The sequence below is a fragment of the Podarcis vaucheri genome (genome assembly GCF_965113315.1).
Source record: "Podarcis vaucheri genome assembly, chromosome: 7".
NCBI classification, from domain to species: Eukaryota; Metazoa; Chordata; class Lepidosauria; order Squamata; family Lacertidae; genus Podarcis; species Podarcis vaucheri.
This window is the reverse complement of record NC_138765.1, coordinates 73,209,559-73,227,472: the sequence shown is the minus strand read 5'-3', so window position 1 is coordinate 73,227,472 and position 17,914 is coordinate 73,209,559. Positions and strand designations below refer to the sequence as shown.

At 46.0% G+C, this 17,914-nt stretch overlaps 1 protein-coding gene across 1 annotated transcript in view; it reads right to left on the bottom strand.

Annotated features, from left to right (window-relative positions):
* Nucleotides 1-14,685, bottom strand: part of PANK4 (pantothenate kinase 4 (inactive)) — a 34,120-nt gene extending 19,435 nt beyond the window's left edge. Inside the window, exons 1-11 of the mRNA XM_082229987.1 lie at nucleotides 14,502-14,685; nucleotides 8,807-8,889; nucleotides 7,896-8,104; nucleotides 6,108-6,291; nucleotides 5,511-5,603; nucleotides 5,082-5,235; nucleotides 4,002-4,183; nucleotides 3,031-3,112; nucleotides 1,773-1,873; nucleotides 1,328-1,483; nucleotides 605-717 (exon numbers count right to left, since the gene is read on the bottom strand). Of these exons, the coding sequence (XP_082086113.1) occupies nucleotides 605-717; nucleotides 1,328-1,483; nucleotides 1,773-1,873; nucleotides 3,031-3,112; nucleotides 4,002-4,183; nucleotides 5,082-5,235; nucleotides 5,511-5,603; nucleotides 6,108-6,291; nucleotides 7,896-8,104; nucleotides 8,807-8,889; nucleotides 14,502-14,637 (1,493 nt within the window). The 5' untranslated portion in view covers nucleotides 14,638-14,685. The remainder of the gene's footprint in view (nucleotides 1-604; nucleotides 718-1,327; nucleotides 1,484-1,772; nucleotides 1,874-3,030; nucleotides 3,113-4,001; nucleotides 4,184-5,081; nucleotides 5,236-5,510; nucleotides 5,604-6,107; nucleotides 6,292-7,895; nucleotides 8,105-8,806; nucleotides 8,890-14,501) is intronic.
* Between the last annotated feature and the right edge of the window lie 3,229 nt (nucleotides 14,686-17,914).

Below are 17,914 nucleotides of genomic sequence, written 5' to 3'. Positions count from 1 at the left end.
AGGCCAAATGAGGCCCATCCAGTCCAGTCTCCTGTTGCCACAGTGGCCAACCAGAGGCCTCTGGAATGCAGGACATACCGTATTTTTCGCTCTATAAGACACACGTTTACCCTCCTAAAAAGTAAGGGGAAATGTGTGTGCATCTTATGGAGCGAATGTAGGCTGCGCAGCTATCCCAGAAGCCAGAACAGCAAGAGGGATTGCTGTGCAGCGATCCCTCTTGCTGTCCTGGCTTCTGGGATTCAGAATATTTTTTTTCTTGTTTTCCTCCTCCAAAAACTAGGTGCATCTTATGGTCTGGTGCGTCTTATAGAGCAAAAAATACTACAGCCACAATTCTCCCAACTTGCAATTCCCAGCAACAGGCATTCAGAGGTGTTCTGCCTCTGGAGCTGGAACATGCCTATCGTGGCTAGTGGCCATCGATAGGCAGAATTCATGGAGGATAAAGACTAGCCGTCTTTTAGAGCCATTTACAAAACTGGTGGGAATTACTCAGGATGCAAAAGTAGCAAGCAGCTCATCAAGACGCCCAGCGGTGTTTAAAATGTGCACAAGGTTCCAGCTAAGTCAACCCACTGCCGTCCCACACGCACCGACTTACAAAGGCTGCTGCCGGAGCGTCTGAAGTTTGTCCCAGTACTTCTGCCGGAACTTCTCGGCTCGCTCAGCTGCATCAACAGACTCTGGCTGGCTGGCTGCAGCTCGCTTCGCGACCTGGCAAAGGGAGGAAGGAAAGCGGAGGGAGAGACAGTGCCAAGGGCATTGTTACTTGCACCTCCAAGACTTTGCGGCTTCTGTTGCTGTTAAATAGAAAACGAAAGCAGATGAAGCTGGAGGCAAAGATAAATGTCAGAACCGGGCCCTGGCAACAGCAAACCCTCTAGATTAGGCTAAATAGTTGCTCTAGTTTGAAGAAAGCAGCTGACCAAAACAAAACAGCAACACACATCTAAGATGCAAGAGGGCAAAAAAAAAAAAATCCCCTGACATATTTTTATTTATTTATTTAAAGAAATCTCAAGTTTCTCCAAGGGTCCACAAACACTGGCTTAGCTTACCAGCTAACCCAGAGATGGGAAAAATGAGGTCCTGGGGCTGGATGTGGCCCTTCAGGTCTCTCTGGCCCCTTGGACCCTTTCTAGTCACACCCCTCACCAGCCCTGATTCATAGACTCCTTGAGTCTATTTAAGCCCAGTGGGTTTCCGCAGACGCTCCTGTAGAATCAGTGGACTTCCATGGGCTTCACTTTCCTATTAGGAAATCTGCAACCCCCTGCAAATCCATGTGATATACGTGGCAACACATTTAATAGAAGGCCCTCACCCCGTCCAAGGCCTCCTCAAAGCATGAGAGCCAGTACTTCCTAGCCATGGCATCGTCGGTGAGGTCAACTGTGTCCGGGATGTAGGTGGATGGATCCTTCAGCAAGGGAAGATTGACAAGCGGTCGTTCCAAACGATCCATTTCCAACATGTCAAACTTGGGAAGAGGGGAGAAAAGGTTGCGATCAGTATAGAATGAGATTAGACAGGAGACCTGCACTAACACACGAGGTTTACGCCTGGAGAAACTTGGGGGGAAAAACACAATGGGGATCTGTGCATTAGCGGCAATCTAGCATAACTACATGTCCTTTAAGTCCCAGGTCCTGCTTCCAGGCTTCCCATAATGGGCATCTGGTTGGCCACTGTGAGATCAGGTGGGCCTTTGGCCTGGTCCAGCAGCCAGCCTCTTCTCACCTGCGCAGCTCTATCCTAAGGAGACTCACCGTGCCGCTCCTTTCTCGCTGCATGGGGCAGATGTCCGGCGACGTGCTCATGAGCCCAGAACTGCCAGCGTAGTTTTCCCCCCAGCTGTACTGATTAGGATCTAGGAGGTGGTGGGGAGAAGAGAAACAGAACCATTAGCTGAAGGCAAGAACATACAAGAAGACGCAAAGAGAGAGATTCCCACACATGCCACAGATTTACAATCTCTTGTACAAAGAATAAAAGCAAACAGCAAATAAAGCCAGGTGTTTGGGGAATGCAATAGAACTTTGTTGGATCATACAATTGGGTTTAAGCAGGGTTTCCCAAACTTGGGTCTCTGTTTTTTTTTTACTATAATTCCCATCTTCCCTGACCACTGATCCTACTAGCTAGGGATGGTGGGAGTTGTAGTCCAACAACAGCTGAAGACCAAAGTCTGGGAAACCCTGGTTTAAAAAATAAAAAGGTTAGGGACGAAACGAATGAAAGTTAATTATATTTACTTATTACAACGTTCTGATGGTGAATGACCATAGTCACGGTCACGAAGGGTTGCATCCGACGCTAGGCTTACTCAGAGCAAACCCAATGCAGGGAATAGAACCAACCAAGGTTAATTAATTTCACTGGGTCTACTCTGAGCAGGATGCAGCCCAAAGGAAATGCCCCTGACTCTTTGCCAGCAGTAAAGCTTTAAGCTGTGTGAAAACCTGGATTCCTACTGGTGAGTGCCTGGAAGCTTTCAAGCGATGCCTATGTGGTTTTATCGGGCTAGAAAACCACAAGAACAATTAAGCAAAAATTGGGAAAAGAAGAAAGACTTTTACCCTCTCCAATAATAAAACAGTGGGAACATGAGTAAACATTCTTAATACCCTGGGCGACGGAGGTGGGGGAGGAGAAGAAGGGAGAGACTTCTCATGGGCAGACGACCAACTTGACAATCCTATGTTCTGTTGGCCGATTATCCTTGTCACAACTGGGTCTTGTTAGGGGAGAAGTCACAGTTGGAGGCTTGACTTTCCCCCTCCTTTTTCTAGGCAGGAGGTGGTGGTGGCGCCATGTTCTGGCACAAACAGGCGGGCTGAGGAGGAGGCCAAATCTCTTTTAAAACCCACCACAGTAAATGGAGTGAGAAATTGGGAGCTCCATGCCCAGAAGTCCAAGAATGGCTGGAACAGGAGACTTAATTCCCCACCCCGGCGGGGGGTTCAGACTCCCCCACAGAGGATTGTGAACTTTTTTCAGAGCGCTGTATTGGTGTTCTGTACTTACTGTCTTGCTCGGCTCCCTTCAGAAATGCCCCGATGGCTCCCAGGTATCCTTCGTGCCTCAGGAACAAGGCCTGAACCTCTCCCTGCCACAACATGAAAATGTTTGTGTTTGTGGACGGCCTCCAATAGCTTGAAAAGCTCTTTTTGCATTACTGTGATAACAGCTCTTAACAAAAGGGCAAGCACAGATCATAAGCTGCAACCCTGATTTTGTGCAGGAATTCCAAGACCTATTTCAACGCAGAAATTCTGCAAGCGTAAACACGGCACTTTAATTGGGCTTTTTACTGCCTCTAGTCATATTTGGGATAAACAAAGACAACGGGGGCAAATACTGCAGTGGATATTTTGCAAAAACGAACAAACCAGGCAGCCACTGAGGAGTGGAGAGGGCACGAATTTCCCTATCACTGATTTTGCCTGACTCGCTCGTTTCTGCATTGTATCACATGCTAGTACTACTCAGATGCACAGAAATTAAGGGTCATCGTCTAGGGCTTCCAATAAATGACACATTAAAAAGAAAGCCATGTCTCTAGACTAGCATGGCTTAGATCAATGACTACCTGTTTCTTTACAGGCATTATCAAGCGTGACAAAGCTGAAAGGGTGGGTCGCAGCTATTAATTCTGTTATAGCTTAATTACTTTTTAACCTTTATGTTCTCAGCTATCTGTGTTTGTTTTAATTTTTGTGAGCTGCCTTGAGTCCCAGTTCTAGGGAAAAGGTTGGACACACACACAGTGCTTTGCATAATCCAGGAATGGGGAGGTTGTGGCCCTGCAGATATTATTGGACTCAAAACTCCGATCAGCCCAGCAAGCATAACCAAAGCCCAGGGGAGACGGGAGCTGGAGTTGCACAACATCTAGTGGGCACACAGCTGCAAACCAAACAAACACCTTTAGTCATTCCCTGAAAACTAAAACCAATAAATAAATAGTAATAATAATAGTAATAATAATTCATTACCTTGGAGAAGAAATTAATACTGTAAGTAATTGTGCGCATGGTGACTGGATGGCCTCGAATAAAAAAGCCTCCAAAATAAATTTTGTTCAGGTTGTGGAGTTTGGCGTAGAGGCAAGCCAGCTGCCCAATATCGTTGCTGATCATATGAAGCAAGCTTTTTGCCATGTCTTCTTTGGAAAATTCTAAAAAGGAGGGGGATAGAGGGGGGAAAGAGATAAAAGTATGGATAAACAACTCATGGCCCACAGCACAATTGTAAAAGTCGTTTGCAAACAATCAGTTCGGGTCTCTGGGAAGTGCAGACAACCTGCTGGGTGAGGAAAAAGAGAGAGACAGAGAGGAAAAAGTGTGCCCCCTAAAAATTTGGCTCTGGCCCTGCCCCTACCTCTAGCATATGGCACCCAGAAGAAAATAAAAGACTGTCCCTTTAATCCAGGGATAGGCAAACATACCCAAGAGGATTCTTTTAGAGTCAGGAGTAGCCAACGCGGTGGTCTCTAGATGTTGTTGGTTTACAACTCCCTTCATCCCCATCTTTTGGGCATGCTGGCAGAGGCTGATGGGGGTTGTGGGTCAACAGGATCTAGTGGTTCTCAACCTGTGGGCCCCCAGATGCTGTTGGACTACAACTCCCATCATCCCTAAGGTCTGGCCTTGCTAGCTAGGGGTGATGGGAGTTATAATTCAACAACATCTGGGGACCCACAGGTTGAGAAAAGCTGATAGAGGGTCACCCCATTGGCTATCCCAGTTGTAGATGAGTAAGAACGGGCCAGAATTTACTCTGGAGGGAACTCGGGTGGTTTTGTGGAATGAATCAGGGATGAAGCCAGCAGCAACTCTGGGGCTTAGTTTGGTCAATTCAACACTAGACCTGTAGCCTCATCAGAATCAAGTTACATGGTGAGCTCTGTCCATGGGTCTACTCTGAGTAAAACCTAGTTGGCTAGAGCCTTACACACACTATGTTTGTTTTAAAAGACTGACAGAGCAAGGCAGCAACTCAGCAGACAAACCCATGGGTTCTTTCACAGGTTTTATCACCGCACCAGCACGACGAAGTGAATTTTCAAGTGGTACCTTTGTCTGCTGTGGCAGATTTCCCGAAACTACTGGCGATCAGGTTTCCACTTAGCCCCAGCGTCTGGTAGGCCCCACCATAAACATCCTTCACAAGCATATCGACATTTGTGTGCCGTCCCTTTGAAGCGAGCTGCAGCAACTCATCAAATTTCTAAAAACAAACAAACAAACAACACCCTGCAAACGTCACTTGAGCACCTCTTGACATGACGGATAATTCTTAGGTCCTGTGGACTCCCCACCTGAAGCTGTTCACTGCAGACACAGATTGACTACCTGCAGTAAGAACGAGGCCTTGGTCTAGGAAGCACCAACACCAATTTGTGCTTCTCACGCAGGACAAGAGGGGCAACCAAGGAGGCCAAGAGATCTTCCCTTATTAGCAACAAACCCAAGTCATGACAAAATTTTAGCCTCTGGTATTACCTTTGTTTGTGTAAGCAATGCTCCGAGACCCCAGAAAGTGCCCCCTCCGATTGAGCTCCCTCCAATCCACTCAAATTTATCTTCCGTTTCCACCTATCAGGAGCAACAACAGCACACAGAGATTACAGCTATAATATCGACATGAACACATATCTCAGTGTGTGCCTGCCTGGACATGTTTTTCCCTTGGGGAAACCCAGCTTTCAAATAACCAGGAAGAGAGAGAAAGGTGGGGATCAGTATGGGATGAACAGCCTAGACAGGTGACCTATGCAAACCATGCGTGGTTTAACCAGGTGGAGCAGCAGCAGGAAGATCTTCAATTGCGAGACAAAAGAGAGCCATATTTTAGATGCATGTTTTAGATGAGGAGTGAGGAACCTTTTTCAGACAGAGGACCACATTCCCTTTTGCACAGCCTTCTGGGGGCAGCATGTCAGTGGTGCGTGGGGCCGCAGGCAAAGGTGACAAGTGTCATTTGGATAGACAGCCACCAGCCAGATTCCAGCCACCAGGCCTTTCCTTCATTAATCTGAACTACACTTTCGATATCTGCATACGAATTATCAATTGAATTGTTAAGCTGATTTTACATACCTTCACTATGGAAACTCCCGAGCCGATATTGACTAGCAAATAAGGGAAAATATGTGGGTGGTTCATCTGAAACCGGAACTCTGGGTCTGCATCCTTCATGTATGCAAATGCCTCATGGGGGATGTTCTTTAGCACAAAGTTGCACCCTTTAATTAGGCAGGTCATGACATCTTCTTTATCTAACCTAAAACATGAATAAAAAAAGGAAAGTTCCTTTTCTTTCAGCTCTATGTGCTTTACAAGACTCAGATTAATTTTGTTCATTTTAATTGTGAATTTTACCACAATGACTTCGAAAACTGAAGTGTGCAAGTGTTGTCTCTTTCTGTCTCAGGCGTGTGTGTGTTGGTGGGGAATGAATCTGGGGGAGGGAAGTGACTAGAAATGGGTGGTGCCCACAGCAACTTGCTCAAAACTCCAGAAGTACCCATAATCCTAAAAAAGTTCCTGCTGTGAAGTCTTCCCGTCTGATCACTTAGAGAATTCTCTTCGACCGGTGAAAAAGAACTGTCCCTTACGTTGTGCTCCATTGATAGCATTAATCTTGCTTGGCCATTCTGAGAGCAGGGAGTGGGTCACCCCACTTTCAGTGAGATTTCATTCTTTTCAAGGGACCTCACACACATTCAAATTGTATTGCAGGTTGCTCTGTTGCTTCCTCTCACCACAGGTGAACAAGGAAGCGGCTGTGTTCAAGTCTAGGTGAGGCATCACTCCTTCTGCAGCTATGCTGGTCTCTGTTTGCTCACAGACCACCTCCACATGCCCTGTGAAACCTACCAGCCTTCCCTCACATGCCCTGTGAAACCTACCAGCCTTCCCTCACATGCCCTGTGAAACCTACCAGCCTTCCCTCACATGCCCTGTGAAACCTACCAGTCTTCCCTCCACCCAGCCCATCAAGTTAGAATAAAAAAATTGAGAAGTCTATGCGGTGTCCGATTCTGCAGCTCAGAGGCGGCCAGTTCCCAAGTTTATGTGCAAGTAAACAACAGTCAGCCCACAACTTACACAGGGGTTACATTCCGGGGATTGTACCTAAAGCCAAAATCGTGTATAGTCAAAACAAATTGGGGTTCTATGGCAGGTGGGATTGCCAGAGTTCCTTTATCCTCCTGACACCCTTTTTATTTATTTGCCAAGCATGTAAGGCTGGATGCGCACAAGTTAAATGCATGTGAGTTGCAGGCTTACTGTAACAGATTTATTTAGAAATACAGTCGTACCCTGGATCCTGAACGCTGCAAACCCGGAAGTGAGTGTTCTGGTTTGCAAACGTTCTCTAGAACCTGATCATCCGATGCAGCTTCCGCAGGGCTTCCTGCACCCAATCAGAAGCCGCACCTTGGTTTCCAAACGTTTTGGAAGTCAAACGGACTTCTGGAACAGATTCCGTTTGACTTCCAAGATACAACTGTATAACCAGATACAGTGGTACTTCAGGTTACAGACGCTTCAGGTTACAGACTCCGCTAACCCAGAAAGAGTACCTCGGGTTAAGAACAGTTTCAGGTTAAGAACAGACCTCCAGAACGAATTAGGTTCTTAACCCAAGGTACCACTGTATATGTGCATATGTATATATCTGTATGTTGCTACAGAAGCTTGTTTGGGGGTTGAGGAACTGGGTAAAAATAAGTCAAGAGAATCTGCCTCCCAAAGCAAGTGGTTTACTACTTCTTCATGGCAAGGCCTGCGCCAATGCCAAGTGATCAAAGCATACAGCAGCCCATCAAAGCCAATAATAATAATTTCCAACACAAAGGATGCCTCTGCATTTCCACTTACTTTAGTCCCAGCTTCTTCTCAATAAGGTCTTTGAATTTGTACGCACCACCTCCTGTGGCTTTGATCACTTTCGTTTCCGTGTTGACGAGATGGTCTTTGATGAAGTCCAGACAGGTTTCAATATAGGCGTTCTCAAACTTAATGAAATGCAGCCGAGCCGTTATCTCCTCCTGCACCGTGATTTCGTAGGGCGATTCGTGTTCTACGTCCTTTGGGGAACAGCAACGAAAAGAAGAAGTGAACAACAGCCCCAACTCTAAAACGAAAAGCAAATTCAGAGGTTGCTTTCCTTTTTTATTTTTTTATTATCACTTGTTTGGAGCATTTGTACCCTACACTTCGGCCAAAAAGGCTCCCAGAGCTGCTTGCATACAATCAAGTAAAACAAGACAGTCCCTACCAGCAGGTTTCCAATTCAAAAAAAAAATGTGACACACAAGGAAACGGGGATAGGGAGGGAAGAGGAAAAGCAAAAACTCGGGCATCAATTTCTAAATAGTTGTTCCTATAAGGACCAGCTGGCACAGTTCAGGGGCAGGAGGTGCTTGATGCAGCGGAGTCTCCAGCAAAACTGATGAAATGAGCCCAACGCCTATCTCTCCCTCTGAGGAAGCCTGACGCAATGGCTGCCCCCAAGTGACAGTCAAGGGGAGAGGAGGTCTGATGGAGCTGGCCTGTCACAGCAGAACTGATGGGAGTAAGCTCCGCTTCCTCTCTCTCCCACTGAGGAAGTCTAAATTTAGCAGTCCCAATCTGCCACAAAATGCCACTATAGCATGATTTAAAACTATTGCAATATCCACACATTCGTATATTTTGAGTATGTTTTTATTGTCACTATCTTCAAATGAACATTAACAAAAACAGTAAGGATTTTGGCTGCACAGTAATAAAAATAATAGTAACCTTACCTTTCCTGACTGATCAAAAGATCGCACTCTCGCCACTTTATGCTGTACTGTTGAATAATAAGCCAATTTGGCTAGTGACCCACCTGCCAACAAAATAAAAATATTACAGCAGCGAGATAAGCATTGGGAGCAGCTAACACGGGGCCTCTTCAGAAGTTTTTGGTCTACAAATCCCATCAGCCTCAGCTAGCTAAGGATGATGGGAACTGTAGTCCAGCAACATCAGGAGAGGACTGCAGTGGTTACCTCTGGTCTACAAGATTAGGGCAGGGACAGCAGAGACCTGTTAAGTTAGACCAAGCTAGCCTCAGCTGGCATGCGTCCTAGGTGGTGACCCACCTTAAAATTAAGGAGATAAGGAAAACAGAGTTAAATTGCTTGAAGATACAATGGATTTGCAGCTTATTTACTTGTGTAATCAGTTTTACATGCTTGGCCAAAAAAGGGGGGGGAGTGAAAGGGGGGGAACGTCGCAAGGGGGTGGGAGAATGGGGAAACAATATTGGCTATCCCACCCCTCATTGCACTCTTCCTGCAAGAGCATTTGGAGGTTCAGAGAGAGTCTGTATCAGAATTGGGAGAGACTGTACAGTAGTACCTCAGTTTAAGAACAGCCCTGTTTACGAACTATACAGTTTACAAACTCCACAAAACCAGAAGTGGTGTCCCAGGTTGCAAACTTTACATCGGTCTAAGAACAGAAGCCCAATGGTGGAAGGGCACCGGTGGCAGGAGGCGTCATTAGGGAAAGCGCACCTCAGTTTAAGAATTGTTTTGGTTTAAGAACAGACTTCTGGAACGGGTTAAGTTCGTAAACCGAGGTACCACTGTAGAGGCAATCAGATTCTTCAGTTGCTTTGGGAGAGTTTTTTAAAGGGTTGCATTGACTATGCTCAATTCTGGCTTTACACGAATGGAACCCCTGCATAAGGTGAGAGCCAACTGCTTACAATATGACCTGTTTTTAATCTACGTTACGCCAGCTTGGTTTTATACAGCCTTTAAGTTGTGAGGTAATGCCTTAGTGACCAACGTAACATTTGTAAGCTTCTTTACGTAATATTTTGTGCTTTAGCTAATATCATTTGAACTCCAATTAACAGTAAACTGATTGTTGACCAGCTTGATCCTCCCTACAAAAACAATCAAGAAGCATGCCACAAGTAGTTTAAGTGCTTATTTTAATTGAGCTGTGAGCAATGTAACTGTTGCGCAACCTCAATTATTTTCCCGTAACTTGCGATAATTGTTTTCTCTAGAAGTAGGGCGGTGGGGAAATCCATCTGTAGCAATATGCACAGAGCTAATAGTTCATGGGCAAGTTTGAAATTTACAGTAATGTTTTTTGGAAACTCGGGGGGGGGGGAGGTTTTCTTGCAAATGACATGTCACCAGCATAACATGGCAATTCACTGCAAGCACCCACAAATCATTGCCTTCAAAAGTGACACTGTGCATATGATAAATTTTACTATGCACCCACAAGTGGCAGGTCAGCATTAAGTTCAGGGGGGTCTGACCCCAGCCTCCCACGTGTTTGTCCAACACGTTCAACCTAATTTCGAACTTGACCATAGAGGTAGGTACTGATGTTATAGGAGCATATTCATTCAGACACTATAGCTAGACGGTGAAAGGTTGCATATGTTATAACTGGAGAGTTCTTTTCCATCTAAAATATGTTGGGGTGTATCCAACAAGTCTTTACTCAGAGTAGGCCTACTAAAATTAAATCCAAAAAGGCCAGTCACATTAATTTCAGCAGGTCTCCTCCAAGCTGGACCGACATTAATTTACGAACAGCTCACATTATAAAATATCAATACAGAAAAACTAAACATGAATATAAAATATGCACTGGAAGTAGCAAGTTTTTTTTTAAAAAAAACCCAATACAAACACCAAGAGGAAATAATTTAAAATATTAATCCTTTATGGCTGCACCCTCCTCTCTCTCTCCTGTGTGCACCAGAAGAGGTCCCCAAAAGGCTGAACTTGACATTTAAGCTAATCAGCAAAGGAACCAGGAAAGCGACAATTATTTTACAACCAAAGGATGTGCTTAATCCGCTCTGAGCGCTCCAAGCCCACCCTCGCCATGGGTTATTTGGTAGTTCCCACCCACAATATTCAGGATTGCCCAACGTGTAGTTATTTCCTTTTGTCAGGACTAATCTCCAGAAAGCTGCAGAAAATGCTGAACTGAAGCGTTTCCTCTTCCCCATTGAGATAAGGGAGTTGCAGCCTTCCGCAGGAAAACACGACACACAAAGGAAATTAATATTGCAAACAGCGCATAGTTAAGGCTGTGGCATCCGCTCCCACAGGTCCAGTGGTGGCCACAAACTTGGATGCTTTTAGAAAAGGATTAGACCAACACAGCAGGATGGCTGTGTTCAGCTTCTGCTGTCAAGAGGCATTGTACCTCTGCATGCTAGTTGGTGGAAACCACAGAAGGGAAGGAGTGATCCTGCGCTCAGGTCCTGTTTGTGGGATTCCCATGAAGGGCATTGCCAGGCTTGCCAATGGATGGATTACATATGTCTTTGGTTCCAGCAGGTATCTTCTTAGGTTCTCCCCAATTTTTATGAAATATGCTGCTCCAATACACTTTTAAAGCTGGCACATAGTTCCTTCCTAAAAGATTTAAAAATGAAAGAAACAGCATGCACTCCAGAATTTGAGTTGGGGTGAACAGGGATGCATCATAAGTCTGTTCAAGCTGCATGTGCTCTCAGGTTGTTGTTGTTATTAAGTACATTTTAAATGTTCCCCAATGAGGCGAAAGGCTTACATGTAGAAATGTCACACGAGAGGGAGAATGCAAGGACTTGCACCAAACACAGAGGCTGTTTTTTAAACATAATAATCAGGGGAACGTTCCCACAAACTCCCATCAGCAACCTGGAGTCCGTGAAAAAAGTTGTAGCACTTGATTCTGAAAGCTGTGCGAGGCAGAAGATCTCCCAACATCCAATTTATACCAGATTCCACAGAAAATTCTGCACGTATATCACCAGGAAAGACAGCCTGGGCATCTGAACCCAGTTTTACTACATCTGCTGAATTAATATACATACTCTTTGTAGGGAGTTTGCTTTTGTGGTTTTTTATTTTGTCTTTGTGTTTGAAGTGACAAATGCACAACAAACAGCACTGAATAAGATTTTATTAAAAACAAAGACCTATATTGATGTCCGCTGTGACACTGTTCTGAAACTGTGAGTGGGGGGGGGGACTTTCTAGAGTGTAACAACATGTGATACCTGATTTATGTCTAATTGGCAGAGCTAAGTGGGTGTCCAAACACTGTTTCGGACACCCACTGTGGGATGCTCTTCTGTCTGAGGTTACAGCTAATCTCCTTGCTTTAATTCCACTCTGACCTAGTGAGAAGAAATCAAGCTCTAGCATTTAACCCACATTTTTGGTTAAATGTGAAAAACAAAGCTATCATCATCTCTTTTTTTGGAGAAGTTACACTCCACAAGGGGGCAGAGGATACCAGCTCAAGCTCTTAATGCAAACCAAATCCTTTGATTTTAATTGCATGGTATAATTTTATCTACTGTGGGACATGAACTGCAGATGATTCAAAATGTAAGACAAAAATGAGAACAGGAAACACCATCTTGTTCCAGCAAGACTCAGGTTTTAAATGACTCTTGAGGAAACACAACTCAGATAATTCTCCGAACAAAAGAGCAAAAGTAAGGCACAGGCACCAATGTTTGCTAAAGAGCAGTTCCAGGAACAACATGCAATGGCATGAGATGTCTAGTTCTTTATAAATCAGCATAATTATGTGACAAAGGACCTCTTCTTGAAATGAGGTTTATGGCTTATCCCCACCCACACATAATATGAAAAATTTCTCTTTTAGACAGGTAAAAGGTTCGAGTGATAGCCAGTAGTAGTCCATCTCAAAGGAGAACCACTGAAACCATTGACTTAAGCAACGTTTAACTCTATTAATCTCAGCTTTAAGTATGATTTAGAATGGATGTGCCTCATTGACAGGGATGCAGCAAAATCTCTGATCTGTCCTATTCTCCTCACACACGCAAACGTTCAGGGATGAAAAACCAGGGACAAATGCAAGACAAGTGATAAAGACAGGTCAGTACTACTTACTCTCCCAAACCTAGGCCCACTGTCCATTTCCTGGCCTGCCTCAACCGGTGAAGAATCATGTCAATTTCAGCCACAAATTCCTTAATCCCACACTGTAGTATATATGAATATATGCAAAGCACTTTAAACACCAAAGTCTAATGGGGAGAAAGGGTGGGATATATTTAAAAATAAATAGATAGGATATAATGTTATACCAAATAAGCAGTACTTTCAGTTTTTGTTTATTATTTTTTGTTTATTTCATTTGTATCCCATCTTTCCTCCAAGGAGCTTAAAATAGCAAAATCTCTCTGTTTTATCCACACAACAATCCTGTGAGCTAGGTTAGGCTGATATTTAGCACCTGGCTCAAGGTCACACAGCGAGCTTCATGGGTGAGGGAGAATTTGAACCTTGGTCCTCTAGGTACTATTCCAACACGCAACAACCACACTGCACTGGCTTCGAACATGTTTAAAGCACGTTACATAAAATGACCGTGTAATAATACACCTGCATATCAGCAGTGGGGAACTCCACCCCCCGGCCGAGGGCCACATTCCCTCCCAGGCAACCTTCTGAGGGCCACATTCAAGCAATGGACGGGCCGAGGGAGCGAAAGTGGGCAGAGCAACGAATGCAAAGTTTTTTACACAACAGGTCAGTTTCTACACTGGAACGCACAAAACACCCATCCGCCTGCCCTCCGACAAGATGAACGAGAGGCGCATTTCAAGGGCACGTTTCCAGCAAAGCAAAAAACAGAACTCAGGATAGCTCTGTCAACAGAGCACAAGAGACTCTTCATCTCAGGGTTGTGGGTTCGAAAGCCCACCTTGGGCAAAAGATTCTTGCATCACAGGGGGTTGGACTAGATGACCCTCGTGGCCCATTCCAACTCTCTGATCCTATGTGTGCAATGCTGGGCTGGTGGAGGGCTGAGGAGAGCCATGAGGGCCCGGGAGAAAGGCGCTGGGGGCCACCTCTGCTAACCTGCCCAATCCTAATTCCCCTTCCTCCAAGGGTAGCACATTTCTCAGCCCTCACTTGGGGAGAAAAAGAGGTCAAACTCCTTTCCAATTCCCCCACCCCAAGTATGGGGGCGATACCCAGGCAGCCCCCAGCCCCAAACCCTAGCGGGGTTTCCCACCCCTAACGGCAGGGAAGGTACAGCCAAAGCGGGCAACCTTGTTTATACGTTCTCTTCTCTACCTCTCCCCCGCCCCCTCCCGGCCCCTGAGCAAGGCACTCTGGGCTTCGTAGTTTCCTCGCCGCGAGCCAGCGCCGGCCGCGGTGAGAGCGCGGACTACACCTCCCGCCGTGCGCCGCGCCGCCCGCTCGGCACCGGGGCACGCCGGGACTTGCCGTCCCCTTCTCCCTCAGCCGCCACGGGCCGCTATGGGAAGCGGGACTACCGTTCCCGGCGTCCCTCGCGCGGCGGCGGCGCCTCAGCTCCTCCGCGCGTCCGCCTCCCTTTTTCTCTCTCAAATGAAGATGGTGAAGTGGCTGTGAGGAGCGGCGCTGGCTGCCGCCGCCTCTCCGCCCTCAGCGGCGTCCTTCCCCTCCAGCCCCGGCTCACCTATGTCGATGGCGAAGCGCTTGGCGTTCTCCAGGTTGCGGAAGATCTCGTCCGGCGGGAGGGTGATGCTCTTGTCTAGGCTGCCGCTGACGCCGCCGCTGTTCCTACCACCGCCTCGCCCGCCCCGCTCCGCCATTTTGGACGCATCGACCCGCTCTCTGCGTGCCCGGCCTCTTTAGGCATGCAAATTTATGCGCATATGTTTTGCGTGCTAAATGCCAGGGAGGAGGAGGAGGAGAAAGAGGCTCCGCATACATCTAAAGGGGGAAAGTGGGCGGCGCTTTCCAGAAGCTCCGCCCACGCCTCTTCCCTTTCGCCTTTCGCGCCCAGGGAATGAAAACTATGTAGGCTGCCTCCACTCCAAATGCGCTTACTCGGGAGTAGGGACAGATGGATCTGCCAGATTCCTTCAGTTCGGTTCTCCACGTTTCCACATTAGATTTGCACATCACCATCATTACTATTTTTAAGCATTCCCGAAAATTATACTCCACTTTTTAGCGAGTTTTTTCTCCATACGCACGCATTTATATATACCGTATATATACTGCAAAGCACTTTCCTGCAGCATGTTGCATTTTTGTATGACGTATGTGTTTTTAATGGAGATTTCACGCTAGTATTTGCATTTCCCTGCACGTTACTTGGCTGGAGAATTGCATTGCAAAATTCAGAGAAGAGTTTTCCCAAGGAAAAAAAGGGGGGCCTCCTGAATATTCATCACTATTTTAGTGTGAATTTGTCCTGTTCTGCACATGTTTGTTTGCAGTTTTTCCTAGCATACACGTTTCTTCTTGTTTTTTTGCAAAGCATAAGGCAGTTTTGTATGTTTTCACAGACATGCATTTTAATGGAGAATTTAGAGTACCATATGCAGTTCTGTGCACGTTACTTGGTTGGAGAAATGCATTGCAGAGGAGAGTTTGGATTTGAAAAAGAAAAAAGCCCTTCTGAATTTTTATGGAGACTTTACAATGGCATATGCACTTTAGCACACATTTCTTGGCTGGAGAAATGCATTACAAAATCCAGAGGAGATTGCATTAAAAAAAAAAAATGTAGGAAGCTGCCTTACACTGAATTAAACCACAGATCCATCTGGTTTATGATTGGAGTGGCAGCAGCTCTGCAGGGTTTCAGACAGGACATTCCCAACCCTGCCTGGAGATGCCAGGGATTGAACCTGGGGCCTTCTGCATGCAAAACAGATGCTCACAGGGGTGGCCTGAAATGTTACGGCTCCTGAGGCAAGATGTCCCACGGCCACGCATGTGATGTGGGGGGCAGGCATGAGGCTCTGCAAGTACTTTCCCTCAAGGAAAACCCCTTGCAAATCCTTGCAAGTGGGTGGAGAAAGGGGAAAACACTGCAAGGATGTCTGGAACATCTCATGACGACTTGGCGATAGGGAGATGTTCCGGAGAGCTTTGTCAGGGCCTCCTGCCACCCCTTTGGGTGGGGGGCGACTGGTGGCAAAGGGGAGTGGCAGACTGCTCTGCCTCCTTTGCCTGGGTTGCTTCTCCAGTGACGACAGAAGCAGTGTGGCAGGTGGGGTGCTGTGTCTTGCGTTTGCAACGCCTGAGGTAGCTGCTCCACCCTACCTCACGGGTGGGCCAGTTCTGCCTAACTACCTTGATGTGGCCCTTCCCCTAAGGACTAGCTGAGCAGGTCTCTGAAAAATGAGGCATTTGAGGTTTGCAGAAGTATAATAATAAAGGGCAATTCCCCCGCCCCCCACCGGTAGAATGTATTTATTAACAATGCTTGTACACTGTCCAGTAAGTAATGTTCCCTGGGCCATGAACAATACAGAGTAAAACGCATTAAAATATACAGTTGGATGTTCACAATTAAACCCACAGCAACAGTTGGAGTCAAGCATGCTCTATAGCCGCAAAACGTTGACAAAGGAGAAGAGATGAGTGGTGGGAGGGTAGAATAAATATATTGGTGGAGGTCACGACTGGCTGGACAACCTTGCTAGCAAATGACCTTCCATTTCATTGCAGCTCCCACTTGTCAGGGTTTTTGTTTTAAAGGGGAAATGCCCACAAGATGGCGCAATGTAGCTTGACAGTGTTGCTGTTCCTCCTTTCTGGGGGTGGCTGGTGGGTGCTTTTCTTATGTTCTTAATCTTACGGGGCGGGCGGCTACCATTATTCACTCTGGGCAGCTAACAGCACATATAAAAACATAGTGATAGTTATTGTTTTGTTTCTTATTTTATTGTTTTGTTTGTTATGTTATGTGTTTTTGTGTTTTTATATTGTTATCTGCCCTGTGATCCTCAGATGAACGGTGGTATAGGAATTCAATAAATGAATGAATGAATAGATAATTGAAACAGATTACAGGCACAGGAATAAGGTGGGTCCTAAAAACACACACCTGAGGTTTCAAAAGGCAGGGTAAATCTTCTGCATAATGAAGATGCTCGACATACGTGTTTGGGAAGGGAATTACACAACTGAAAGGCTGCCACAGAGAATGCCTTGAGTGAACATGGAAGGCCTTTAACAAGTTTGGATTTCCAGATTGGATTATTGCAACACGCTCTACCTGATGGGTGGTCTTGGGGGGGGGGGCAGGGGAGAGCATTCTTTGTGGCAGTTCCAAGGTTGTTGAATTCCCTCCTTGCAGAGATGCATCTTCCCTGTGACTCTTAATTTGTTTTAAAGAGTTTTCAGTAATGAATTTTAAATATTGTATTCTGTCCTGGGACCTTTTAGTGAAGGATGAGTAAGAAACTGAATAAATAATAAGTGAAACAGAGAGGTTTTTGGTTAATTGATTATTTCTTTCGGGTTTCTTCTTTCAGGTTGCAATTGGAGCCAGGTTTTCCTGGAGTCATACGCGGGCTTTGCCCTAGCCTAGACAAGCAATGCAATAAGAAAGAAGGGACAGCTTTCGTGCATGTGCAGAATGTCGTTTTTGCACCCCTGGGGAACCACAAACACCTCCACACATCTGGGATTAGGAGACAAGGGCTCCTGTACATCTGCTCTGTACATTTAAAGCAGTGTCCTACCCCTTTAAGCAGTCATGGCTTCCCCCAAAGATTCCTGGGAGCTGTAGTCTTGAGTGTTGTTAGGAGACCCCTATTCCCCCCACTACGGTTCTTAGAGTGGTTTAACAGTCAATCTCTTCTCACAGGGAACTCTGGATATTGTAGCTCTCTGAGGGGAATAGGGGCCTTTCCAAACAATTCTCAACACCACTAACAAATGCTCTGTTATGTGTGCGTACAGTTCACTAAAACTGCTCTCCTAAGCAGATTTGGGGAGTCTGCTCCATTGAACACAATTGGATTAACAGTTCGGTCCTAGTAACCATGTCTCCTGGGAAGTAAGTCCTATGGTACTCGGTTGGGCTTTCTCTCAGGTAAGTGCAGTTAGGATTGCAGCCTTAACTCA